At 31.6% G+C, this 27,404-nt stretch overlaps 5 protein-coding genes across 5 annotated transcripts; all 5 read right to left on the minus strand.

Annotated features, from left to right (window-relative positions):
• LOC149907250 (uncharacterized) lies at positions 1–26,458 on the minus strand. Its single transcript, XM_090103867.1, has 5 exons — positions 26,284–26,458; positions 2,392–2,414; positions 1,785–1,949; positions 935–1,106; positions 1–134 (listed from the first exon to the last, which is right to left on the minus strand). Exons 1-5 carry the CDS (start codon positions 26,303–26,305, stop codon positions 1–3), a joined length of 516 nt encoding a protein of 171 aa, XP_089959993.1. The 5' UTR covers positions 26,306–26,458.
• LOC149907251 (uncharacterized) lies at positions 4,297–7,462 on the minus strand. The gene is made up of 4 exons (XM_090103929.1): positions 7,262–7,462; positions 6,511–6,675; positions 5,939–6,113; positions 4,297–5,067 (listed from the first exon to the last, which is right to left on the minus strand). Exons 1-4 carry the CDS (start codon positions 7,331–7,333, stop codon positions 4,949–4,951), a joined length of 531 nt encoding a protein of 176 aa, XP_089960055.1. The 5' UTR covers positions 7,334–7,462; the 3' UTR covers positions 4,297–4,948.
• Positions 9,654–12,382, minus strand: LOC149907252 (uncharacterized). Its single transcript, XM_090104113.1, has 4 exons — positions 12,151–12,382; positions 11,663–11,836; positions 10,396–10,537; positions 9,654–9,884 (listed from the first exon to the last, which is right to left on the minus strand). Exons 1-4 carry the CDS (start codon positions 12,235–12,237, stop codon positions 9,748–9,750), a joined length of 540 nt encoding a protein of 179 aa, XP_089960239.1. The 5' UTR covers positions 12,238–12,382; the 3' UTR covers positions 9,654–9,747.
• On the minus strand, positions 13,549–20,025 carry LOC149907253 (uncharacterized). The gene is made up of 4 exons (XM_090103767.1): positions 19,851–20,025; positions 15,532–15,699; positions 14,591–14,738; positions 13,549–14,151 (listed from the first exon to the last, which is right to left on the minus strand). Exons 1-4 carry the CDS (start codon positions 19,935–19,937, stop codon positions 13,979–13,981), a joined length of 576 nt encoding a protein of 191 aa, XP_089959893.1. The 5' UTR covers positions 19,938–20,025; the 3' UTR covers positions 13,549–13,978.
• Positions 20,473–24,684, minus strand: LOC149907254 (uncharacterized). The gene is made up of 4 exons (XM_090103970.1): positions 24,543–24,684; positions 22,132–22,296; positions 21,611–21,755; positions 20,473–20,960 (listed from the first exon to the last, which is right to left on the minus strand). Exons 1-4 carry the CDS (start codon positions 24,627–24,629, stop codon positions 20,794–20,796), a joined length of 564 nt encoding a protein of 187 aa, XP_089960096.1. The 5' UTR covers positions 24,630–24,684; the 3' UTR covers positions 20,473–20,793.
• Positions 26,459–27,404: the final 946 nt, after the last annotated feature.

Consider the following 27,404-nt stretch of genomic DNA (forward strand, 5'->3'; position numbering starts at 1 on the left):
TCATTTATTATCCCCTCGATCATCAGAAGGTCCGGCCACTGCTGTATCAGTATGTACTATTATATCTTCCATATCACCTCTCTTCATTATTTTTAATTGACTTCGAATAAGTGAAATTAGATAAAATTGCGTTGCTGAAAAAAGAGCACATTTATTGACACAAATAATGGTTACAGAATCTTATTATTAATCTAACTAATTAATAAAGATACTTCAGTCTCAGATGTACATAGTATAAAGCAAAGTCGCTTCCCGCGTCTGTCCTAATGTCTTAGGTGTGCTTAAAGTTTTAAAATTTCTCAACGGATTTTGATGCAGTTCTGTTTTATAGATAGAGTGATTCAAGAGGAAGGTCTTTAATTTATTAAACTCAAAACTCAAACTCAAACATTTATTTATTCAATTAGACTTCTTGGAGAAGCACTTTTGAAACGTCAATACATATTTTTAACATTTACCACCGATTCGGAAAGCAGTAGGTATCTATGGAGAAGTAGATAAGTATCCATAGTTGCTCTTTTAAATCATTTCAGTTTTACAATTTAATTTTACAAAATATGTAACTGTATATTAGATTTTTAGATTAAGCGAACGAAGCCGTGGGCAGGAAGCTAATGGTTGAATAATGTAACATATTCTTTTAGGCAGAACTGGATCAAAATGGAATGAACTGCCGCAGATTTAAATCTAGATTAGCTAATAGGTTAATTTTTATAGTACCATGCAATAAATGTCACGGATTGAATTTAACTTACTCATTAAAACGAATAAGATCGTGATTCATGGAAACGCTTTGGGGAGGCCTTTGCTCAGCATTGGGACACAACAGGCTAATACAACAACAATTAAAACGAATGTAAGCTTCCTTTCTCTGAACCTCTTTTATTTTGCTTACTTCTCTTATTCGATAAGAAATAATAGTTAAAATACTTACTAATAATAACAGCAGCTACAATTATCATGCCAACAGTGAGCTTAAACATTAGATCCTCTCTGGGGCGCCATCTATATACTTGTAGAGGAATGTAGAAGAGGGCTACAGTCGTTTGTGTTGCGAACATACAAATATTACACTCGTAGTAGGCTTCTAATAGTTCTGTACTGTTCTGAAATAATTATTAAATTATGTAATTAATAATCAAATCATTGATAATTAATTATTATAAATTAATTAAAGCATGTTATAATAGAAAGTCAGTTATTGCTTAAAAAAATACAAAATATACAATAGCACACAACACATTTAAAACAAGTAAAAGGCGGTCTTATTGTTAGGTAGCGATCTCTACCAGGCAATCCTTAAAGTATAGGAAATAAACAAAACAAAAAATCCGGTAACACAAAGGTTACCTCATACATTTTCGGGAACCCCATATTCACTCAATCTGGGTAATGTGCAGTGGGGTGCACGCATTTTGTACAATTCAGAAACAGATACGTAATTACAGTATTGTTTGTATTTTTATTTTTGAAGTGAAACTTCTTTATCGGGGTTAGAAAAAAATTTAGTGTAACATTTTTTCGTTACGCGTGACATTTTGCCGTTACGCGCCATCTTTTTTTATCCCTACCAAGCGTGATTCAACGTATTTCTGTAAAGTTGCATATAGTAAATTATTTTTTGAAAAATAAGGTCATAAAGAAGTTTCACTTCTTACGTGTGTACACACACACACATTTTTTTTTATCTATGTGTGTTGTAAACGCACACATTTTTTTTTATCTATGTGTGTTGGATTAAATGTTTTCTTTCTTTATTTTCTATCTAAATATTAGTGGTATACCTTATGTAGCGCAGTGATCAATATAACGGTGAACAGGAGTTGTATCGCCATCACTCCGAATGACAAAGAGAGGATGATGTAATCCATCGGATCGGTTCTAACAGTCCCTTGGAATATGTCGTTCATACGGAATATCATGTGTAATAAATTGACGTAGCTTATGATCTGAAAGGGTAAATATAATTAGGAGGTTATGCTAAGTAAGACTAAAGATGTCGTTTAAGTATGATAAAGTACATCTATACTAATATTATAAAGCTGAAGAGTTTGTTTGTTTGTTTGTTTGAACGCGCTTATCTCGGGAACTACTGGTCCGATTTGAAAAATTCTTTCGCTGTTAGATAGCTCATTTATCGAGGAAGGTTATAGGCTATGTATCATCACGCTACGACCAACAGGAGTGGAGCCACGGGGGTGAAACCGCGCGGAGCAGCTAGTTTATAATATTTAATAATAATAGTATGTATATTTGTGTACTCAGACAATAAATGATCAGAGAGAATAAATGATCTATGATAGACGATTATGATGATGAAATATGTGTACATTGACGATGGTTATAAAGAATATTGTATTAGGTATTTGTTATAAAGAAATAGTGTCTTACCGCCATAATATATCCAAATGTAAGTAATCCTGGCCGTAAAGGAAAACAAAAGCAACATTTTGTTAATTTAAAAAACATAATTGAATTCAATTATTAATATTATTGAAGTATGATTGTATCTCACAAGAGCATTTGCGAATAAAACTATAAATACTGACACAATCTACAATCTACATAACCTTACGATTGTAGTGTCAAGTGACGTTTAGGTTTTTTGTTAAGGAAAACTTTGTCTTTTTTCTAATTTCACTCTTAGTAAAGTTTCATTATTATGTAGCTCTACGGTCCACCTTAATGTTGACTTCAATAAACAAGTTAAGGTATATATTAATATAAACTACTAATTTATTCGTAATCTGTTTATTAAGCGTAGTAATTTAAAATAATTTGGAAAATCCAAAAGTGCACGCCTCATAATTTTTTTTTAATAAATATTTATTAATTATTATTTTTGTTTATTTAATAACAATTAAACCACATCGAATCAGACCCTGAAAAATGAAAGGGTATTCCTGAGTATACTCAAGCGTAAGAGAAAAAAATAATTTGGAAAATCCAAAAGTGCACGCCTCATAATTTTTTTTAATAAATATTTATTAATTATTATTTTTGTTTATTTAATAACAATTAAACCACATCGAATCAGACCCTGAAAAATGAAAGGGTTCTATTCCTGAGCATACTCAAGCGTAAGAGAAAAAAAAAGACTCGATTAGTAAAGTATTTCGGTCGCTATCGTGTTAACAAGAAAAAGGATCCGCACATACAGACACACGGACGTCCAAGACAGAACTTTTTTAAACTGTTTTTTAACTAGTTTAAATAACAAAAATGACATCAAAAATATCATGAACGTTAAAAATAGTGTTTTTTCTTAATATGTGTGTGTATGTATTATCTTACAAGTGCAATGTATGATACATAAAGACATTTTAAGTTTGAAAAATCAGATGTTTTGCGCGAAGCGACAGTAGTACCCACCTCAACGCTTCGCTTATGAGGCGTGCAAAAGACTCGATTAGTAAAGTATTTCGGTCGCTATCGTGTTAACAAGAAAAAGGATCCGCACATACAGACACACGGACGTCCAAGACAGAACTTTTTTAAACTGTTTTCTAACTAGTTTAAATAACAAAAATGACATCAAAAATATCATGAACGTTAAAAATAGTGTTTTTTCTTAATATGTGTGTGTATGTATTATCTTACAAGTGCAATGTATGATACATAAAGACATTTTAAGTTTGAAAAATCAGATGTTTTGCGCGAAGTGACAGTAGTACCCACCTCAACGCTTCGCTTATGAGGCGTGCAATAAGTAGACCAATTTTAGCTTATCTAAAAAAAAATTGATGACATACGCCCTGATCAGGTTGTCTGGAAGCGATGGCTGCCGTAAACTCAACTATTGGATTAATTTTGAATCGAGAATTGATACTGGATATTGTAATAACAGACGACCTGGTGGCAGGGAGTCGTACTGGAAATCCTAGAGGGAGGCCTTTGTCCAGCAGTGAACGTCCCACGGCTGAAGCGACGATGACGACGACGATTGTAATAAGATCTTCTTTCACATTAGGTACATTGCATGTGGAATAATTATTGAATGTATGATTATCACACTAAAAAACGCTTGGCCTGTAAGGTCACCTTATCACGATTCTTTGTTGGAGCTAAGTACTTTAATATTTTATATGCTATTAAGTCAAACTTATTTCTATAATACCTAGTTATGGACGCGACTTTGTCCATGTTCTATTATGGGATAAAATTTCAACTATTCGCATTAAAATCGGTTTAGCCATTTCAAAGATCGCATCGTCTTTATTTTGAACATTTGAAATGAAATAAAACAACATTTTTTCTGTAAAAGGCGATTTATTTTTAATAAGATAATACATTTAACATGATTTGCCTTTTTTTGGTGTATTAAATTCGTTACAGTTCTTATTTATTGTTTTTATTAAACATTACACTAGTTTAAATATTACAATAAAATTTAAATCTATCCAAAGTACCTTCTTATTTTGTAACGAGAAGTAAGGCTGCAAGAGCTCGATTCTTATATTTGTATACCCAGAGCTTTGTAGACGTCTTTAGCAATAAATAATCTATTAATGTTCTTACAAAACTATTTCAGTTTTAATATAGAGCATTTACAACATACAAATATAGGTGTCTTACGTTCTAATAAATGCAATGTTTATTTCATAAATACAATAATATCATAAATAAAATATTAAATAACACATAAATACAATGAAGTAAATAGTTATGACAAAGGAAGGCCCAAAAAAGGGTAATATTTTCATTAAACAGTTTAATAAACTGCCAATCCACACCATGAAAGCATGTGTTTTTATTTAGGTATTCACTATTAAACATAACGTTTGCAATTTAAAAAAAATAACAATTTTTTTATCTGTTTGCCATTTATGAAAAAAATCCAAATGTCATTTTGACAGTGAAGTACAGAATTGAGGTTACCGTCTTCATTATTGCACACAATTTATTACTGTAATAATTATCTTCTTTGTTTTCACAATTCTAGAAAGTTCTAGTAAACAACGTAAGGTTTTCTATTACAATATTCTGAGCGTTTTGGATCAGATACACACTGTTTTCGCATGCTGCAAACCTGGCTTCGAACTAGCACCACGGTGTAAAGTTGCAACACTGAAAACAAAACAGAAAATAATAATTATTTATAATACAAATTACAAACATATATAGAAAATACAAAAAAATTCTCAATAAAATTAATAAATACATAAGTACAACAATTATTATTAGTATGATTTTACTGCAATGGCACAAGATATGTGAATATATACCTACATTTTGATATTTTCGCTATAGAAGCAAATTTCTAAACTTTTAGATAATTATCTAGACGTTCTTAATGTAATTTCATTATTATTCGATACACCATCACCATACCAATACTTATAAGTACAATGCATATAAGTCTGTAGAGTCTAGACAATCGTGTCATTGATAATCTAAATTTTAACCTAAATTTAACTTAACAAGAACGAAACATAGTGCATCAACGGGTCAAAGGTCAATTATCTCTTTACTAAAATAGGTGTATCAGATTTAGGGGCGTACCTACTATCCAATATGTTTGCGTCATATTTTGTTGATTCATAGAGAATGTAATTACCTATTTCATATAAAATGTTGCATAATTTTTAAAGTGGGAATTGAAGGCTCTTATCATCTTTCTTTGTAGAATAACTGGTTCAGTTCCTCCATAAGAAGAACATAATTGGATTATTTTAATTGAGTTTTAATTTACCTAATATCCTCCTCTCCTCCTCCTCCTTTATATACTAACTAGCTATGGTCCGTGGTTTGACCCACACTGCTTCGCTCCTATTCATCTTAGCAAGATGATAATATTCTAATATGTAGTCTAGCCTTCCACGATAAGTGGGCTATCTAACACTGAAATAATTTTCTAAATCGGACCCATAGTTCCTAAGATAGGCGCAAACAAACAAACTCTTCAACTTAATAATTCTAGTACAGATTATCTACTTACATATAAAGAGTAAAGCCAAAGACATCAAGGCGATAAGTAAGAACCAAACATTCTCTTGATCGTACACATATAAACGATACGATTGTAGTGGAATATACACCACGGCGATGAGGATTTCGACTCCCAGCATCAGTACATTGTATACATATGAGATACGGACTATCGTGATCCTTTGCTGAAAAGAAATGGTAATTTTAAGAAAATTCACTGTAAATCAAGTCCTTCCATACATAACTGTTAAGATAAACCAAGTCAACTGGTTAGTATAAGAGGACATTTAAAATTCGAATTTAAGGGTATTAGTTTATATTATTTATTTAAATTAGTGTGTGAACAACAGGTTCCAAAACATGGTAGAAAAGGAAATGTTGCAAAAAGTTTAGTAAGATAATGGTAAATAATAGATAAGTAATAATATGGATGATAAGAAGCAGAAAATATTTTAAAGGCCGGCAACACATTCGCGGTGCCCCTGACAACGCGAATGCTAATGGGCGGCCGCGGCGGGCATCACTTTCCATTAGGTGACCCGCCTGCTCGCTTGCCCGCTTAACTATAAAAAAAGCAAGTACCTTATGTATCCCAACTATGAGCAGAGTGGTGAAAATAATTTCAACAACTTGTGACACGAGTCCTATGATGTATAAAACTAAATTAATTTGCGCTGTATAATCGTCTATATTTGATGGAGATATGTCCGACAGCATCCAATAGATACAGTTGCTGATAATCGCCACCTAAAACAAAATCAAAAAGTCCTTGTTACTCCGAAAATAAAGAATTAAAAAAAAAACAGGACGTGCATTCGGTGCAACATCTCGTCGTCGACTGACTCTTTTTTAGAGTATAAGTATTCTTTGTCGACTGATTATTATCTAGCTTGGCTTGACGTATATTTGTCTAAAATATCGAAATACCCACATAATTGTTGTTGAAGTAATTGCTCTGCTTCGAATCGATTTAGATCAAATCCTGTTCGATTCTAAGTTGGAAAAGTATTGGGTTATAAAAAATTATTTATCTTGTATGTGTGTTAAATATGAAAAAAAATTATAAAAATCAAATTGGCTATTGGTCAAGGCTAGTAAATATAAGCTAAACTTCTATGTATTCAAAAATGTAACGAAATCAAAATCAGAACAACTTTATTCAACAACAATAATGATGTAATATGTATATGTAGGTATATTATGGAAGTAAGCAGCGAAGAAAAAAAATATGACGGCTTTTATCGATAATTGCCCATTGAAATTGCTCTTCACCCGAAAATATTCAATTTCCTTCATAAATCTGATCACAAAATAAAAAAAAACAGGTACTTACAATTTTTAAATAAGAGAAGGCCAAAAGTCCTTTCCTCAAAGGTACACAAAAACAACACTTAGTTAAATACATTGTTAAAAGTTAATACACACAAGTAATTGCTCCAAAAAATAATTACGAACTGATTTTACTTGACCCCTTGGTCTTAAACATCGAACGATATCGTTACGACATTGCTGCGATATCGTTATCGTTGGACCTTAAAGGGGCGTTCACTTTGTGTTCAGGGAGCAGGGGATAAGTTTCACAATTAATTTATAAGTCCTTACATTAATAATTTAAATAAAAATAATTTAAATCAGTACAAAAGTAACTGGGACTTCTATTTCTTATAAATAAAAATAAAATATATCATAATAAAAATGAATCGCCAAATGTGTCGGTAAGCGCAAAATTCGAAAACGGCTGAACCGATTTCGTGAATTCTTATAATAGGTAGAGTTTAAGTATACTATATAAAATTACCTAGAAAAAAATATAATATTCTAAGAATACGGCTGTTTAAAATGGAATCAAGATCACAGGGTCATGATCGTTTGTTATTTTTTCGTTATCTAACGTAAGTAATTGGAATTATTTTGTGAAAGTCTTCGTTTTGTGAAAGTATCGTTTGCACAAATACTTATGCACTTTTATCTATATTTTAATTTTTAATAATATTTTACTTTTCAATTATCATCCATTAAAAACAACCAGTTAGGTACATACTTTTGGTTTATATCGGAAAGATAAGAAAGAGGTAAACCTTGATTGTGATGATAAATTGGCCTTGATTATATTAAAATAAGTTTATGATAGAAATTTCAAAAAATGACATTGAATGACCAAGCAAAGAAGGGAGAAACAGTGCACATTAAAGTACTAATAGGACTTAATTCTCGGATGGTCCAATAAACTATAATTTACACTATTATCAGACTCATAAAATCCATAAAATGAATAAAATTGTCGTAATTAATCACAAGGAACAAAGTAAATAAAAGGCAAACAAAGAATGTAATTATGTTTATTGTATGTAGCACGTAGGCACATATACAGGGTGTCCCACTATTGGTATACTAAGCGTGAAGGGACTTATAGTTTTGCATACTGCATTACGTCAAAATTGTTTTGCTAATTTTTTCCTTAAAATCCATGTTTTCTTCTCTATCTTCGCGCAGCCGGCATATACCGCTTCGATAATGTGACCATTTTATCAAAGAAAACATAATCTTAAAAGACAGCTCACGTGCGGGTGGCAAAGTTGGGCGGGTTGCTTGTTAGGGGTGTACTATGGGGTGTACACGTAGAGTTTTAAGACTTCATCTAATTGAAAAAAAAGTGCGTCTGGAATTTATAAGTATTTTTTACGTACTCAGCGTATGCAAAACTATAACCCCCTTTGAGCTTAGTAAACCAACAGTGGGACACCCTGTATAAAATAAAATTATAATTAAGTTATTATAAATGAAGAGATATTTTCAATATGAACTATGTATTTCACATTTGTCATGGGTATGTTAAAAAGTTACAAGTTTAGTAATACAAAAATAGTTTGAAGAATTCAATTGAAAATGTTGGATTTGATTTTAAGCTCCAATTAAATTTTCATCTTTTCTTAGCGCAGAGTTTCTCTTTGCTATGAAATTCCTAATGGGTTCTAGAATACCGAAGTGGAGAATATTTATAGAGTGAACAATATTAAGGCTCTTGTCAATATCACTTTATAAAAACATATTCGTCTAAAATTAACTACCACTGTCTATATCCTATTAAATGCGAATTAAACCAACCATAGAAATCTAAATAACAAGACACATAGAAGTGCTAGGTATAATGTCATAATTCGTATGAAAACCGCTGTCGCCAAAATCAACACATTCAAACCGAAAGCTAAACACTACACACAAGTAAACTATGCCTTTTATTGGACAGCTTGATTTTAGTGAAAACTAATTTATCTATTAAATTAAGCTTTTGAATATGTATCCTAACGCACGAATTTACGGTTTATTTTAGAATAACATCCCTAAGTATGTGAGACTTTTTGCTCCAATACCAACAAACGTGATAATAAGAATGCTCGACTGTGTCATTCATTGTTATTTCGATTACTATGGTGACACTCGTAATACTTGTAAATATTCTATAATTTTGAGGAAAAACGGCATTATTTCTAAAAAAAAATATTTTCCGATGAAATATTATTCCTTTATAATTATAATTACAACTTGTGGAAGAATTTCCGCAATGGGAATTGCTGAAACACACCATGTATACACTCATAGGTCTCCAGAGCAACTGAACAGTGACGAATGCACTGGTGATGTGCAAATCACCTGAGTGGCGACAAGGTCACGCACGCTTACGACTTCTAGTGTCTTAAGGTCTTGTTATTTAGATTTCTATGAAACCAACCAACTGAAGCGTGAAGTCATTCCTCTCCTCTTTCCTGTCAATGTGAATTTATCACGCATGATGTCAGAATATTTTAACTTTACTTAAAACTATAAAGGATTTCTGTATCGTTCCTCAGAGGATTCCACTAAAACCTCAGACACGTGGTTCACGAAGCTCAGACCGCTCGATTGTCGAAGCTTCCTTATCAAACTCCGCACCATGAACAACATGTAGATATGAATCACTGTAAGATAACAAAAACGGGAGGTTGGTATTTATTACATTTTGACGTGACAACGTCTTATAATTCGATAAAGCCGACTGCACGCACGAAAAAACATGACTCATGCGGCGTTACCTCGCTCTGAGGCGTTCCATGTAAGGCTTGAAGTGCGAGCGAGAGCGCGGAACGAGCGACAAAGAAGCACAATCGGCCGTTGTCACGTTCAACTATCGTCAGTAAACCGACTTTACAGACAACCAATTTTCAACTTCGAATATCGTTGGCCACAAAAGCTTTCCGTTCCGCTTTTACAACAGAATTAAAAAAGATGGAGAATCTCTATTCGTTTGTTTTGTGGGTTTGTTACTTGAGTAGATTCCACTGGATGAACGGATTTTGATAATTCTTTTTTTTTAAAGCTCGTGCTCTCTTTTCTAATACTTAAAGGAAGTTTGGTTTTTTGTTAAAAATATGTAATACGATTTCTTGTAACTCAATAAATAAAATTATACTATTAATAAACGAAACTTACCAAGCGCCACAAAAATAAAGCATACATCAACTATCACATACATTGAGTCCCTAGATAAATCAGTTACGGTTATCATCAGAAAGGAAGCCAGCGTGGTGGTGATGCCATAATAATAATATATTGTAAGCAGACGTACTCGTTTCTGAAAATAATAATAAACACTTATATTAAAAATGTGTGCGTGTACTAGTGTACACACGTAAGAAGTGAAACTTCTTTGTGACCTTATTTTTCAAAAAATAATTTACTACATGCAACTTTACAGAAATACGTCAATCACGCGTGGTAGGGATAAAAAAATGGGAATGGGAAAAATGTCACGCGTAACGAAAAAATGTTACACTAAATTTTTTTCCAACAACGATAAAGAAGTTTCACTTCAAAAAAACTTTAAAAAGACTACTTATGAAATTATTGTCAACGATCCTTGATAAGCGTACAAAGTTTGAATTAAATCTGTCCGTTATAAGTAGTTCAAAATCGAGTCTAAAGGACCCGTTACATACAAATATACAAGTGTAAAATTGTGTTAAAAACATCCATACTAATATTATAAAGGCGAAAGTAACTCTGTCTGTCTGTCTGTTACTCAATCACGCCTGAACTACTGAACCAATTTGCATAAAATTTGGTATAGATATATTTTGATACCCGAGAAAGGACATAGGATAGGTTTTATCCCGGAAATCCCACGGGAACGGGTTTTTCTCTGAAAACGCGGGCGAAGCCGCGGGCGGAAAGCTAGTACCAAATAAATGAATACGTAATGGTTTTTTCGAGATTATATTTTCCATATTTTGTATGAAGATAAAATGATAATTACGTATTTAGGGTTGAATTGGGATTTTTTAATGACGTAGTTGGCTCTTTGATAGCCAGTATCACCGTTATTACGGAGGCTTGCTTTGATTTCTGTTTGTATAAAAAATATTCGAATATATGTATATATGTTTAAGTATATAAAAATATTTATTATGTCCTGTGAGTTTATCATTAGTTTCTAAAGAATTTAGGTTTAATTTCTCTACATAACTATTTTCAGAGTCGATAAAATGTTTTTACTTTATGTGTCAATTAAATTATTAAAAATAAATATTTGTTTTGTTAATTAAAAACTATCGTTGTATAAACGAGTGCTGATGATAAACAACGAATGCTTTTTGTTTTCACAATTAACCATCACGATAATTATGACATGTCAGTCAATGGCAATAAAAACCTTTTTTCCTAAAAATTGTTTGAGAAAAAAGAAAAAAAGAGTACAAACCATATGCGCTCCAAATAGCAGCACTATGACAAAAGCAATATCCACCAAGTAAAGAAGTATTGCCAACCACGAACGTGTAAGGAAATCATTTCCTCGGTATGTTATCCTGGTAACCCCTCCTAAATCATCTATACCTAGGAATATTTCCAGAGCTATGCAGAGTATCGAAAACACCTGGAATTAGGAAAATTTATATCAGCGCCATCTATTGATACAAAATATAATATGTAATTCGAATTTTTTTGAGATGTGGATATTTATGTACATTTATACATATATTATTTCCGTCTAATATCATTGAAAATACATACTTAGTAAATATATTATGTATTATTTTTCAACAAATGCCCTCATTTTAAGAAACGAATGAAAAATTATACAACTATCACACTATTTCATCCTAGGCTATCTACAGCACGTTACAGTAGGTATGTAAGAAAAAGCTTTACGTATAAAATAAAAAATAAAACAAAAATAACTCAACTTACCAGACTAATATATCCAAACGTGATAACACCATAACGCAAAGGCATGCAAAATAAACATCGTCTGCACTCCGGGATTTCAATCCTCATTTTTTTATTAACCCAGGGAAGGTTCCTAATGTCAGATTTGAAAAAGGAACATTAACTTTTTAATAAATGCCGCGCAGATAAAAATCAGATTTGAAAAAGGAACATTAGCTTTTTAAGCACAGATAACACAGACTATTCGTAACGGTATCATGCCAAGATCGATATAATTTAAGTACTAAACACGAACACCGTTTCAGAACTAATCATGTCAATTGTCAACTGCTCAACTCTTTTGCAATTATCTTGTTTATCGTTTAAGACTTGCGGAAATTCTATTGTGGGCTGCTTACTGAATGTTAGTCATGATTTTTATTCCCAAAGGTGGGTTAGCATCTTCCTTTAGTTTATTCTTATGGGATATACCGTTTTAAAACTATGGCATGAAGTCTTATTTTGAGTGAAAGATCACGACTGCATTAACGATTATCTAAACATGAATTATTGCTCTTGCGCGCTAGCTCTTATTTTTCCTATCTTTTCAGGTTACATGTCACACCGTTGACAGCTATGGAGTTTTTAGGACCTCTCATTGAAATGGGTGTTGAAGCTACGAGCGAAGCTGTGAGTTTCTTTTTTTTATAATATAAAGTAAATATTTTTATGTATGTTTGTTAGAGACCACAGGAACAACTGAAACACAAAATAGAACAATAGGTATGTTAAAATCATATATCAGGATATAACAATAATAATTATAGTGATGTTATCATTCAATACTTTTAAATAATGATAATTAAATGTAATAAAATCATTCTCATTTGGCAAAGAAAGAAGATATCAAGTGTAAATAAATTGACACACATTTTTTTTTGTTACGTAAGTATAATATTATAATACATACTATTAGGAAGAACAAAAGAAAAAGCGAAATAAATAAAACACCATTTATTACTTTCAATTGATAAACATTAGATAATAAATATAAATTGTGACTGTGACTTCTTTACATCCAACTACGTTAACAAGCTAAACATCTTAGTAATTAACGCCCTAAAACATATATATTATAATAAGTAAAAATAACTTAAATTATATTTACAAAATATATTAAACACAGCCTTATTAAGCGAGATAATAAGTATAAGCTTCAATAAAAACATTTAATATTTTAAATTTAGGAAATGAGAAAAAATACATACAAAATTTCGAGGAACCCGGGCTAAAAATATTTCGGTATAATGCCGGTTATGTAACAATAAATTAACAATATTCTGATCATATGCAGTATTTTTTATTAGCGTTTTTTAAGGTTCCGTACCGGCAGTCTGTCTGTCTGTCTCCAGGCTGTATGTCATAAAACGTGATAGCTAGAAAGCTGAAATTTTCACAAAATGATGTATTTCCGCTGCCGCTATAACAACAAATATTAAACATTAAAAAAATGTATATTATATTAAGGAGGGGTTCCCATAGTACGGAACCCTTCGTGCGCGAGTCTGACTGGCACTTGGCCGGTTTTTAATTATTTCAGTTTTTTCAGCAGTTTGACACCGACATTTCTGTTGCTACCTACTTATCCGGCCTACAACTCGTTGAGTATTTAATCCAATTTATACATTACAACAACCTGTTCTAAAACATAGATCAGTCTATAAATAAATATTTCCAAAGAAAAAAATGATTTTTTCATTTCAAGACAAATCCTAAACATAACTCGACTCTCAAATAAATCATAGATTCTACTCCGCTTTTTTATCCTAATTTTTATAATCTAGTATTAAATATTATTCCGTCATGTTATTTATACAGTCTCATTAGGTATAACAGTACTAGGATATACTCCATTTACTACATTCGTTTCAATTTTTATTTCTCCATTTACAAACTGATGAAGTTGGTTCTCATAGGAGTGACCGGAGTTCTCTAATTTCTTTAGAAGACTTCTGACGAGGAGCACTAGGTATATATGTAGAACTGCAACAAAACATTATAAATTATATAAAGATTAAGGATTAAGAAATAGGGGAGATATATTATTACTTACAATCGTGAAATAAAATAAATCTATAGAGCTTTTATTTAACGATAATTGAACTATGTTTTTAGGCAGATTGGCTATTTTTCTGTTTACATCTTTAGTTTATCGCAATAACAGATAGCCGAATTAAATACTTCGATCACGAAATACAACAATAACAATGTTGTTTTTATTATTGAACGAATATTAAATTACAGTTATTTCTAAAAATCATCTTGAGGATGACGTAACAAAACCGAACGTGGTTTATATAATTTTAAAATAAAAGTGGATCAATTGAATTGTGTTCTAAACTATAAAATGCAGGTCCATCAAGAGATAAAAATACGAACTGTAAACTTTATAGGTAATATTTAAAAGTGATTAAAAACTTACGGAACCCAGTAACAAAAAGTGCAGTGGCTTCCATAACCCACATTAGGAAGTATCTCGTACTAAACATTCCAACCATTTGCAGAATGAACATCGCTAGAAGCGTTGTTAGAGCGTAGTAGTAGTATGACTTCAAGCATAAAATATGCCTCTGAAAATATAAAAATATGTTATGAAAATATGTCTGAAAATATAAGAAAATGACTATAATGAAAAGTTCGATTCCACGAGACTTGCCATAGATTAAAATTATATTTTTATAACTTGTCTACATTTTACTGGAGACTTCTACTTTTAGTAAATGTAATAAAAACAATCTATGATGTTTGTGAATCAAAAATTGACCGCATTATTCCAAATCAACAAAATACTCCCAATTTATTGAACAGGGATCATGATTAAGACCATTACTTTACAATTCTCTCAAATAACTGTTCCTCTATATGGTAGTTCAATAAACTTTAAATATATTTACGAAGCTGGCTGTACACGGATGTATTGACCAAAGCAATCATCCAATTATCCTGTTTATTTTGTCTCTGCTGCGACGAAATTTTTAAGGATCACATGACTTCTTTAACCTCGCATTTAATACGGTTAACTTGTAGTTTTGTTTATTTTTAAAGCGTTTTTAAAGGATTAAATCAGGCAGGAGGTAGAACAAGATCAAGATCCTTTTATACATTAGGATTTATTACTTCTTATTACTGCGCGTTACTATAATCAATGATGTTTTACGAAAGCTCGCAAGTTTGAAAAGTATGAAAAATATAGAGTCACTTGTTCAATGTTTTCCCGCCTCTCTATCTTTATTTTAGACATAAAAAGACTAAGCTTTTCAGGACATAACTAATAAAATATGCTCTTGATTTTGTAAAACAAAAAATTTTACAGCAATTAAAAATAATTCGTTTTTTTTACTTCAGGACCTTAAAATAACCTACCGTATGAGCTCCATAAAGTAGTGCCAGACCGAAACAGAAGTCTATCAAGTAGAGAATAAGGCAAATTTCGTCTTCCAACCCAGATAATGTTCCGTGGTAGATGAGAATGAAGCCATAGTCGTTGTGTACTGCAAAACTGTACACCCCTATCATGAACGCTGCGAAGAGCTGAAAAGTAGTACATAACATTCAGTTTTATAACGTTAAAATAATTATAAATATTTAAACAATTTTAAAGAACATAAAATCGTATCATTATCCAAATTGCGCAAGGTATTCTTAAATTTTTCGAACAATGCTGAAGTTACATAAATTAATATTAATTCCTTCACTTTTCTTTATAATCTATAATGTTAGTTCTTGTCTAAACAGATATAATGATGATGAATACCTACGTATTATGTATTTAAAGAAGAGAAATTTAATATTTTGTTTGGAAAGCTTAGATAGGAATAAAAAAGGGGAAGAAAATGTTTACAATTATTATTGTATTGAAAAAAATATATTTTAACAAAGCTATTAATATGCTTTGGAATCTAACGTAAATACTAAATATGTATGATAGATATTCAGAGTCAGATTTCAAGCAGAAACATAAGCTGAACTATGATTGCCCAGGGGACGAAATTCGACCTTCTCATTGTAACGACTCAATCACATCAAACAAATCTGTATTTTATTACGAAAACAACTTTATAATCTACGAATCGAATCTTTACTAATATTATAAAGCTAAATAGTTTGTTTGTTTGTTTGACGCGCTAATCTCAAGAAATAGAGGTTCGATTTGAAAAATTGTTTCGGTGTTAGATAGCCCATTTATCGAGAAAGGTATATCAGGGCAGGGAGGGCTGTATAACCAACCAACAAGAGCGGAGCAATGCGGGTGAAACCGCGGGGCAGATACATAATAGATTTTTCCAAAAAAAAACCCAAAAGAATTTTATTAATGCGAATGTCTGTTACATTTTCACGGCAAAACCACAGCCCGATTTGGATGAAATTAGGAATGAAATTAATTCAAGACCAAGAGTCAAAAGCTTTTTTTGGAAAAACTTCTAATAACAATATGCGAATGCTTTTGTAAGCAATATAAATTGAACAGTTTTACTTATTAACTATTGCGTTGTATTAACAGGAAGACCCTCTGACATTGAACTAGACACCAGATATGTTATCATTTATTATAATTATCTATGTCATACTAATGTACGAATAACGTAGATTTTTTTTCTTATATAGACTACAAGCCCACATAGGACAAAAATATGGGTCAAATGAACCACCAGGGGACATATCTAGAACGATAGCAGAGCAAAAAATAATAAGATTCATCACTATGCCGTCACTTGTAAGCTGTCCAACTGAGTACAGATGAGAATTGAAAAGTACAGGTAGACTCGGTAAATTTTGGTCATATATTTTTGTACGGCATTCTTAACCATCGATAGATCCATTAAAAATAATAAGAAACCGCTCAGTGCCGTACAAAAATGTGGGTCCACCAAGTCGGAATTTTTATTTAATTTCCGAGAGTTACCGGGGGTAAATTTGGTCATTTGACCATGTACGGCATCTGTGTCATACTACTGCTATACTGCTTTTAATCCATTATTCCGCAACGCCGTACAAAAATCATGGGGACAAGGGGAAAAAATCGAGAGATGCAATCCCCTCTCTTTCCCCACTCCAGGGGGTCATTTGACTAAGTACGGCTTCGGTTCCAAAACATTATCTAGCACTCAAAAGTACTATTAAAAGCAATGCCGTCAAAAAATAATTGTTCTTTTAAATGTATACCAATAATCATCTTAATTTCATCGAATTCTTGATATAAAGAGCTGTAAGGTCATTTGACCCTGTACGGGAACTTTTTTTTTAACATGATATTGTAAAATTCAATTGTTGTATAGTATTGCCGTTCAAAAGAAACCGTTCTAAAAAAAGTTATAGAGCAATGCAAAACCAGAAATTTTGTTAAAGTTTAAACATCGTAGATTAATGAAATATAATAGTTTTCTACACTTTATCCGTTGTTTTAAATAGTATTAACATAGATAAATTAGGAAAAAACGATGCCGTACATTTTTGTGCAGACCACATCTTTTAGGCTGATGAAAGCGACGAAAGCTACAATTTTAAGAGTGCTTTATGGCCATTTGATACAGTACGGCATTAACATATTTTTACCCAACTACGGTAAAGCAAAAGGAGGGTTATGGTTGTTTACAGGTCATGTATGTATGTTCATCTATTCCCTCGTAACTTCTAAACTACTTATCAGAATTCGACAAATGACATATCATTAGAGGCGTCTGAATTGTTCACTGGATAACCAACGACCAGCTAGCTAAAGGCTATATGGGGTTTCACAAAATCTAATGTGGCGCCCTCTAGCGGACAAAACATACAGAGTAAAAAAATAAAGTTAAGATAAATATGCAGTGTTTGGTATCATTTGAAAGCGCTTTACTTGTACATTTTGAATATGTATATATTACTAGCATTTGCTTGTGACTTTACCTGTATTCATGGACTGATTGCATATAATTCACATCTTTTCGTTCATAGCTTTTTTATTAGTTCATCAATTTAACGGAGTCCATTCCACCTGACACCGACTTTCCAAGGTGATAATTAACCACCTCGAGCTTCTTAATATTAATGTATATTTATATTTTATTATAAAAATATAAAGCAAATATTTCGTTATATGGATTTTTTTCTTTTTCAGATTTTTCCCCTTTGAACCAACGAAAATGTACGGCACATGAAAAAATATTATCTATGCATAAAATACTTTAAAAATAAATTTATTTCGTGTTGTGTCAAATGACCCCCTGGAGTGGGGAAAGAGAGGGGATTACAACTCTCGATTTTTTCCCCTTGTCCCCATGATTTTTGTACGGCGTTGCGGAATAATGGATTAAAAGCAGTATAGCAATAGTATGACACAGATGCCGTACATGGTCAAATGACCAAATTTACCCCCGGTAACTCTCGGAAATTAAATAAAAATTCCGACTTGGTGGACCCACATTTTTGTACGGCACTGAGCGGTTTCTTATTATTTTTAATGGATCTATCGATGGTTAAGAATGCCGTACAAAAATATATGACCAAAATTTACCGAGTCTACCTGTACTTTTCAATTCTCATCTGCACTCAGTTGGACAGCTTACAAGTGACGGCATAGTGATGAATCTTATTATTTTTTGCTCTGCTATCGTTCTAGATATGTCCCATGGTGGTTCATTTGACCCATATTTTTGTCCTATGCGGGCTTGTAGTCTAATAAATTTGTAATAGCTTAACTGTATTGCACTTTCCAGTTACAACTGATTTATTTTTTCATACTTAAAGCTGTAATAGCTTATGACAAAGAATTTAACATTTTTTTTATCTGTATTTGATGATAAAATGAAACAAATACCTTAGCAAATTTAAAGCTTTTTATAGCACTTAATTCCAATATAGCGTATAATTGCACTTTAAAATCAAAAATTGACTGCCAATTAAATTCCTTGATATTTTTTTTTGTAGGCCTTTACTTGAATCGTCATACTGTGGTCATAGGTATTACCACAGAATACATAATACATAGTAGCTAAACGCTAATACTACAATCAATTTATATTTATAGGTCACTAGATTTCCGCCCGCGGCTTCGCCCGCGTTTGCAAAGGAAAACCCGCATAGTTCCCGTTCCCGTGGGATTTCCGGGATAAAAACTATCCTATGTGTTAATCCAAGTTACCTATCTATATGTGTGCTAAATTTCATTGTAATCGGTTCAGTAGTTTTTACGTGAAAGAGTAACAAACATCCATACATCCATACATCCTTACAAACTTTCGCCTTTATAATATATATATTAGATATATTAGATACTAGCGGTCCGCCCCGGCTTCGCCCGTGGTACATAATATTTACGTTTTCTCTACATAAGAACCATCCTCGTACTTCAAGGAATATAATAAAAAAAGAATTATCGAAATCGGTTCAGCCGTTCTCGAGTTATGCGCTTACCAACACATTTTGCGATTCATTTTTATATATAAGAAGATTAGATTTGTATTATGAACATGAAGTTTTTCAACGACTTCAGTTGGACTGTGGAATATGATTTTCTATAATTTTTTTGGGTTTGTTATCTCAAAACTCGACTGACCGATTTAATAAAACGCAACAACTCAAAAATAAAAATAAACATTTGTTACAAAGTTCCTATTCAATATAAATACATACATACGGTCCCTTAAATACATATTATGTACCTACACCAAACAAGATAAGCAATAAAACAAAACAATACTCACAACATTGATATATCCAAAGAACAGAATGCCCCTCCGCAAAGGCATGCACATACAGCACCTTCCAAACTCCGGTATTTCACAGAACATTTTAACACTTTTCTGTTGTTTATTACGTTGTATATAAGCGTTTAACAGCTGTTGTATAATACGCTGTATATTAGTGTTGAACACAGTTGTTGTATATTATGTTGTATTTTTTAACACACAAGTTGCATCTGTTCAACAGTCCAGAACACACTGATGGTAAGTCGCTCCATTTATCTAATAAAACGATCGGCTGATGCTGCGTAAATAATCAAACTTGGTATCTCTAAAGTTTAGTGTTATGACTTACAGTGCGATATGTATAAACAAAGCAATAACAGACCCATTAAGTTAGTAAATAATAGGTAAACTGGGACTTCTCAATTTGATAATGATGTTATTGTATTTATTTACGGAAATTTCGCAAAAATCATTATCTTTGCTTTTGAATAATAAAACGTAATAAGTGATGAAGATAAAACAATTAGAAGCTCTTCATTTTTGTTTACTGATTTTAATTTAAAAATATATTGTAAGTTGTAACTAAGAGGATCATCATTTCAATAAAACTACAAGTTTTTTTTATAAATTTATTTAATACTTTATAATATAATAATACTTTATTAATATACACATTAAGAAGAAATACTCTTATAATTATTATTCGAATTAGCTTTCATACATTCTTAACTTAAAAAAAATACATTGACATTTTACACACCTTTCCTTTCATTCGTAGATAATATCAAGTTTTTAAAAGTACTGTTTTTTTACCCACAAAATTGGTATTTGTTTTGAACTGGTAACCCTAAAAAGATGTTTTCATTTCTCGGTGCAGCAAACATATGTGATATTTTTTTGGAAATCTTAAGAGATCTTTTTCCAACAGTCAAAGTTGAATTAATATTACGTTTTTATTTTAAGTTTCTACAGGTATAGCAACACTGTCATTTTCTTTCACGTTAATTTCACCGTCTTCCAGATTCACAAATTGATTCAATTGATTCTGGTAGCCATCTTCCGGTGTTGCTGTTTCGATTTTCTTTATCAAACTCTGCACTAATATCAATGTGTAGCTGTGGATGCCTGGAAAATTATTTTTATATGCATTAGTTTTGAAATAGAAAATTATTGACACGTATTCGAGTTTTGGACAATATACGTATATTATGTGGGAACTATTTATTAATCTTCTTATAAGTATATAAAAATGAATCGCAAAATGTGTTGATAAGCGCATAACTCAAGAACGGCTGAACCGATTTCGATAATTCTTTTTTTATTATATTCCTTGAAGTACGAGGATGGTTCTTATGTAGATAAAACGTAAATATGTACCATGGGCGAAGCCGGGGCGGTCTGCTAGTCTGATATAAAGCTGATATTTATATATTCTGATGATTGCATACCTACATTAAATTTTTCGGAAAGAAAGCTTCATACAGTGAGATCGACTTGTGTTTTTTTATAGTTACCTACATATAAAAGTAAACAAGCAAAATATTTTGATTAATTAGTCTCATATTCTGAACCATCTATTTATATAAAAATGAAACCCGTTTTCCGTTGTCACGGCATCACGCGTGAACGGGTGGACCGATTTCGATAATTCTTTTTTTATTATATTCCTTGAAGTACGAGGATGGTTCTTATGTAGAGAAAACGTGTACCACGGGCGGACCGCTAGTTTAATATAAAATATTAAATAAGAAGGTATAGAAAATAACACAACTTACATGCACTGATAATGAAGCCGATTAAACTTGAAATCTCCATTAGAATATAATTCGTCTTGTAAAATTCGGCAAGATTTAAGATAAACAACACAAGTAAAGAAAACAATACGTAGTACATGTACGCCTTCAGCAGTTTTACGTGTTTCTGAAATAACGGATAAAATTTAATTGTTATCATTATCGAATAGTTTTTCTTAAATTATTTATGGTCACGAGTTCTATGTGGCGTACGTTCCTACATAGTACATATTTGTGTATACTTGTATAGGTAGATAAGTATTCTGGACCAAAAAAGTCAAGTTCAAGAAACTTAAAAATTAAGGATATGTAATAAAAAAATAGGCCAGTTATAACAAATTTTGTAGACCGTCTTAAAAATAGACTAATCTTTTTTGAGTTTTTCATTTCTCGTAAAATTACTTATCATTAGCTAAGTGATTGAATAAAAACATCTTAAATATCAAATTAAATCAAATTTAAAAATACAAAAAGAAGATTATTTTAATCTTCTAAACACTTACCAAATGCGCACCAACTACTAGTACGAGGCTTACGACAATGTCAATACTGTAGAGAGCTATCGACGCCTCCCATCCTATATTCAAAAGCAAATTTGAATATAAAAACGCAAACTCCAAAAACGGATTGTAATGTGCGAGCAATAATATCATTATAGCTGACCAGACCTGGAAAAAATATTTACATGTTATTTTTATGAAAACTAGCCTTGTCCAACAACACCTCTTAGAAATATTACCTATTGAACTCAGTCGCTTTCTCCAGGATTATTAAGGAATCATTTAGATTCCTGTCGTAAGTAAAATTTTTAAGGTTGGTAAGTACCTAAATTATTAATTTAATACTAGATTTCCGCCCGCGGCTTCGCCCGCGTTGTCAAAGGAAAACCCGCATAGTTCCCGTTCCCGTGGGATTTCCGGGATAAAACCTATCCTATGTGTTAATCCAAGTTACCCTCTATATGTGTGCTAAATTTCATTGTAATCGGTTCAGTAGTTTTTACGTGAAAGAGTAACAAACATCCATACATCCATACATCCATACATCCTTACAAACTTTCGCCTTTATAATAGTATTAAGATTAAGATTAAGATTGCAAACAGACAATCAAATTCGAATTTCCTCATATTGAGATTCATCTTGTGAATGTGTTGCAAAAAGTAAATTCCCATTCATTTCTGAGAAACATACTTGAACACTCTCTTTTTTGTCGTTTTATAATTTAAATTATTGAGAACTTATCATTGAGATAATATTACTACGTATGGAGGAGACACCACGAACAAAATCTGTGCGCCATTTTTTTGCTCTAAGTTTTAAAAATTATTATCTAGTTAGGTACTTAACGATGAAAGTTTTTCTTTTGCACTTTTCCGTATTATTTGTGCAATATCGTAACACACACGAAGGCATGTTTGATGCGTTTCACTTTAAAACCATTAAAAAATACCGCTCAACATACGTCACATGACGTATGTTGAGTGGAACATAAGTGATGTAGGCGGTGTCGTCTCCATATTAATATTATCTCAATGGAACTTATGTTGTTTATTATACAAATCTTCAAAACTGGTTTGTCAGATGTTAAAAGTTGAGTTGGGAGGTTATTAACTTATCCGAATTTAATATGATGGACACAAATATAATATTGCCCATTCATTCCATAGATTTTACGGAAATAAAGTCCATAAAGACAATAGTAATAAGTACCAGTAGATTTAGATGGCGTATAAATAATTTTTATTCCTAACGGTGCATTGAGATCAAACGAATATTAATTCTAACCCCACTATGTCAAATTATTTTAGTGTAAACAGGCGTATAGCATTCTTTCGCTGTTCTTAGTGCATTCGAAAAGATTATATGCAATGTTCTAATACTGAAAATACTGAATACGAGTTTTTGTTTACATTATAAGATCACGAAAGAATGCTCTTGCTCTAGCTCTATGTTCGTTTGGTTTAAATGCACCGTAAGAGAGCATTGCTCTACACAATAAAATATTGACGGATTTAATTCAAATTTTGTTCGCTAATATAATAATTTAAATTAAAAAGAGTTGGAGTAATAAAAGCGTTTTGTTGACTATGTTTACATGTCTGTGTTTTTATCGTCCCATGTTATTATTTAAAATAATTAGTACAATGTATAATTATTGTATAGTTACATTGAACTCCCTCATCTTTACTCGCAGATCGCAAAATATAGGAAAATCTTAACAACATTTCAACCATTTATTTACGCTTTAAAAGCATAGAAAACATACAAACAACTAAGAATAATTATTTGTACGTTAAAAATAACAATTATTATCTGTGAGCCCCATTTTGTGTCTATGCATCAACATAAATAGAATGAATCATCACATAAATAGAATGAATCATCAAACTCCAATCATGAAAAGATATGAAGGATATACTTAGTTAAAATAGGAAATTACTAACTTACAGATTTGTAATTGTTGGTAATTTACCGAAAAGCCAAAAAAAATTAAAGCGTCACTTCACTAAATAGTATAAAACAAAGTCGCTTTTTCTATCCCTATGTCCCTATGTCCCTATGTATGTTATCTTTAAAACTACGCAACGGATTTTGATGCGGTTTTTTGTAATAGATAGAGTGATTCAAGAGAAAGGTTTCAGTATATTATTTATTAGGTTTTAGACGAAGCGTGCGAAGCCGCAGGCGGAAAGCTAGTTTTATTTATAAACTATTAATGCTTTGGTGAAAGGAAATATAACTCTTAACAAAAAATGTCCTTTTTTGTCCTTTGCCTGAAGGTTGCCTGGCAGAGATGGCTTTGAGCCATAAGGCCGCCGTTTGTACATTTTAAATTGTTTTGTTTTATGTACTTTCATTGTAATATGTTGTACAATAAAGAGTAAATAAATAAAAAATAGTCCTTGGTACTTACGATATTCACATATCCATAGGTAGCAATACCTCTCCGTAAAGGCATGCAAAAACAACATCTTCCAAGCTCAGGAATTTCAATAACCATTTTTATTATGTTTCAATCAACACGACACGTCCTGACAACTGATGATACTATGTTATCACTTCAGTATTTATTTTAATTTTCACCCACGCTGTGTAATTCTATTCGTATTGCTATTAAATTGATATAAACCCTTGACGTCAAAGGGAATTTGTTTTGCGTTCATCCTTTTTGCTGTTAGATTTTCTGTTTTTATTTTCGTCTGTTTATTAGATTACGTTTGAAACTATTGACATTAATAATTAGAGCATTGTTTTTATATATGATACTAGCGGTCCGCCCCGGCTTCGCCCGTGGTACATAATATTTACGTTTTCTCTACATAAAAACCATCCTCATACTTCAAGGAATATAATAAAAAAAGAATTATCGAAATCGGTTCAGCCGTTCTCGAGTTATGCGCTTACCAACACATTTTACGATTCATCATCATCACTACATAGTATAAAACAAAGTTGCTTTCCCTGTCCCTATGTCCCTATGTCCCTATGTCCCTTTGTACGCTTAAATCTTTGAAACTACGCAACGGATTTTGATGCGGTTTTTTTTAATAGATAGAGTGATTCAAGAGGAAGGTTTATATGTATAATAACATCCATTAAATAGTGGAGAAGTACTGTTATTTTTGAGGTTTCTAATGTGATGTTGTAAAAAATTACATTGTTTCCGCTTATATTGCAAACGCAGGCTGAACCCTACGAGTTTTATCAAAATAATGTACTAAGTATTATACACATTGAAAAGGTCTACAGAAAAGTCCGCGATGGTATATGTCTATCTCTTATGGATAACCCACAATAACATTTTTTTGTCATTTACTTTTTACGACAAATAATAGCTAATTTTCGAAGCGATTTTCACCAATACAGCATTAATCCTTAACCAATTAAATACCTTGAATACATTGTTCATTTAATATAGATCTATATGGCACTTTACACCGTATGATTTAAGTGAATATTTTCGAAGATATTACAGATTTAAAAATTGCGGGCGTTTGCGGCGGTACCGGCCGGCCGGCCGCAATGTTTTTATATACAACGTTCACAGTTTTTCTGTAGTGTATTTAGTATCAGCATTGCACCCGTGCGAAGCCGGGGCGGGTCGCTAGTTTTTATATATAAGAAAGATGATTAAAAACAACGTTCATTTAGTTGTAGGTACGGTGACGTATGTAGGTACTTATGACGAAATAAATTCGCGAATATTTCGCAGAAAAATTATCAACTGAAATAATATCTGCTATAAATACTACGTCATTTTCGTGCAATTTAAATTGTTATCTATAAATGTCTAATTATGTCCAATAGTACTGTTTAAAACAACAGATAAATTTGACGCTCAGTTCGAAAAAAGATAGCAGATTATCCCATAATATTCAATCAACTTTTCAAATAGATTTTATAGAAATATCTAATTAAATAAGTCACTGATAAAGAACATTAAGAGATTGAGACCTAATATACCACCTTGCGGGATGCCAAACTTAAGCCACCCATTTGAAGGAAAAAAAATACAGGAAAAAAATATATTTATTGCCATTTCTAAGAGCAATGTTATTTATTTATGTTATTAATAATTGCGGAAACAGATATCTGGGAAAATGTTTTTGTAGTTATAATAGAGGAAATTCCTAATTGAATAGAGATTATATTTGTAGTCCGGGATACATCGCCCATTTTTGCAAGTGATTACTATCAAGCAAATTTTTCGTGAGTAGCTTTATTTTGATGAGATGCCCAATAATTTCATGTACGAAACTCTCGATTGTGGTAGCTTACAGAGGTAACAAGGATAAAAATTTTTGATTTGACGGTTCTCAAATATTTATTACGCAATTTGTAGGACCTTATGTCTGTTGAATTATATAAGTATTAAATAAGTGAAAATAAAAAAATCAGCTGGTTAGTAATCATTTATGATGACTTCGTTATCGATACACATTGGAAAGGGGGACTCTTTGATCAAACCATAGATTTTGTAGGACAAATATTTTTTCGAATAATTTAGATAATTATCTTGAGATTGAACAAAAAAAAACATTCAGTTAGTAATTAATATTTGAGAACCATCAAATCAAAATATTTTATCCTTGTTTCCTCTGGTAGCTACCACAATCGAGAGTTTCGTACATGAAATTATTGGGCATCTCATCAAAATAAAGCTACTCACGAAAAATTAGCTTGATAGTAATCACTTGCAAAAATGGGCGATGTATCCCGGACTATTGCAATTTTGCAGTATTCTTATCGTTTCCATGCGTTGTAAACAATGAATGTTATGAATGTATCATACTACAATAATATTAGAAAGCTTGAAATAATTTTAAAAGTACTAAAAGTTTCATTAATAGTCCTATTATAGAACTATTAGGATAAACTCCTCAGATAAAATTATGTTTAGGAAGAATTAACGCCCTGATTAAAAACAACAATTTTGAGAACTCTTTCTTTATCTCTCGCTAATAAAGATAAAATACTGCAAGGACATTGTATATCTATAAATAAGTTTAATTATCTATATTCAACAATACTTTCAGGTATAATAAATGAAAACCAATAAAAAGACAAATATTTTGAAAATTATTTTTTCTTAATACTGTGACCATACTATGAAGGATTCAAAATCATCTGGTACATAATGCTTCTGTAAACAATAAACTTTTAATCTTTTACATAAATTATTATTTTTTTAACCGTAAAGATCTTTTAAAAGGTAATGTTCTTATGCAGGAATGAAATCCAGATGTTAGTTTCTTTGAAAACATCGTTTATTATC

The sequence above is a fragment of the Colias eurytheme genome, chromosome 7, assembly GCF_061535395.1.
Source record: "Colias eurytheme isolate Ceu_HAF_F1 chromosome 7, ilColEury1 Martin Lab GWU primary, whole genome shotgun sequence".
Taxonomy (NCBI): domain Eukaryota; kingdom Metazoa; phylum Arthropoda; class Insecta; order Lepidoptera; family Pieridae; genus Colias; species Colias eurytheme.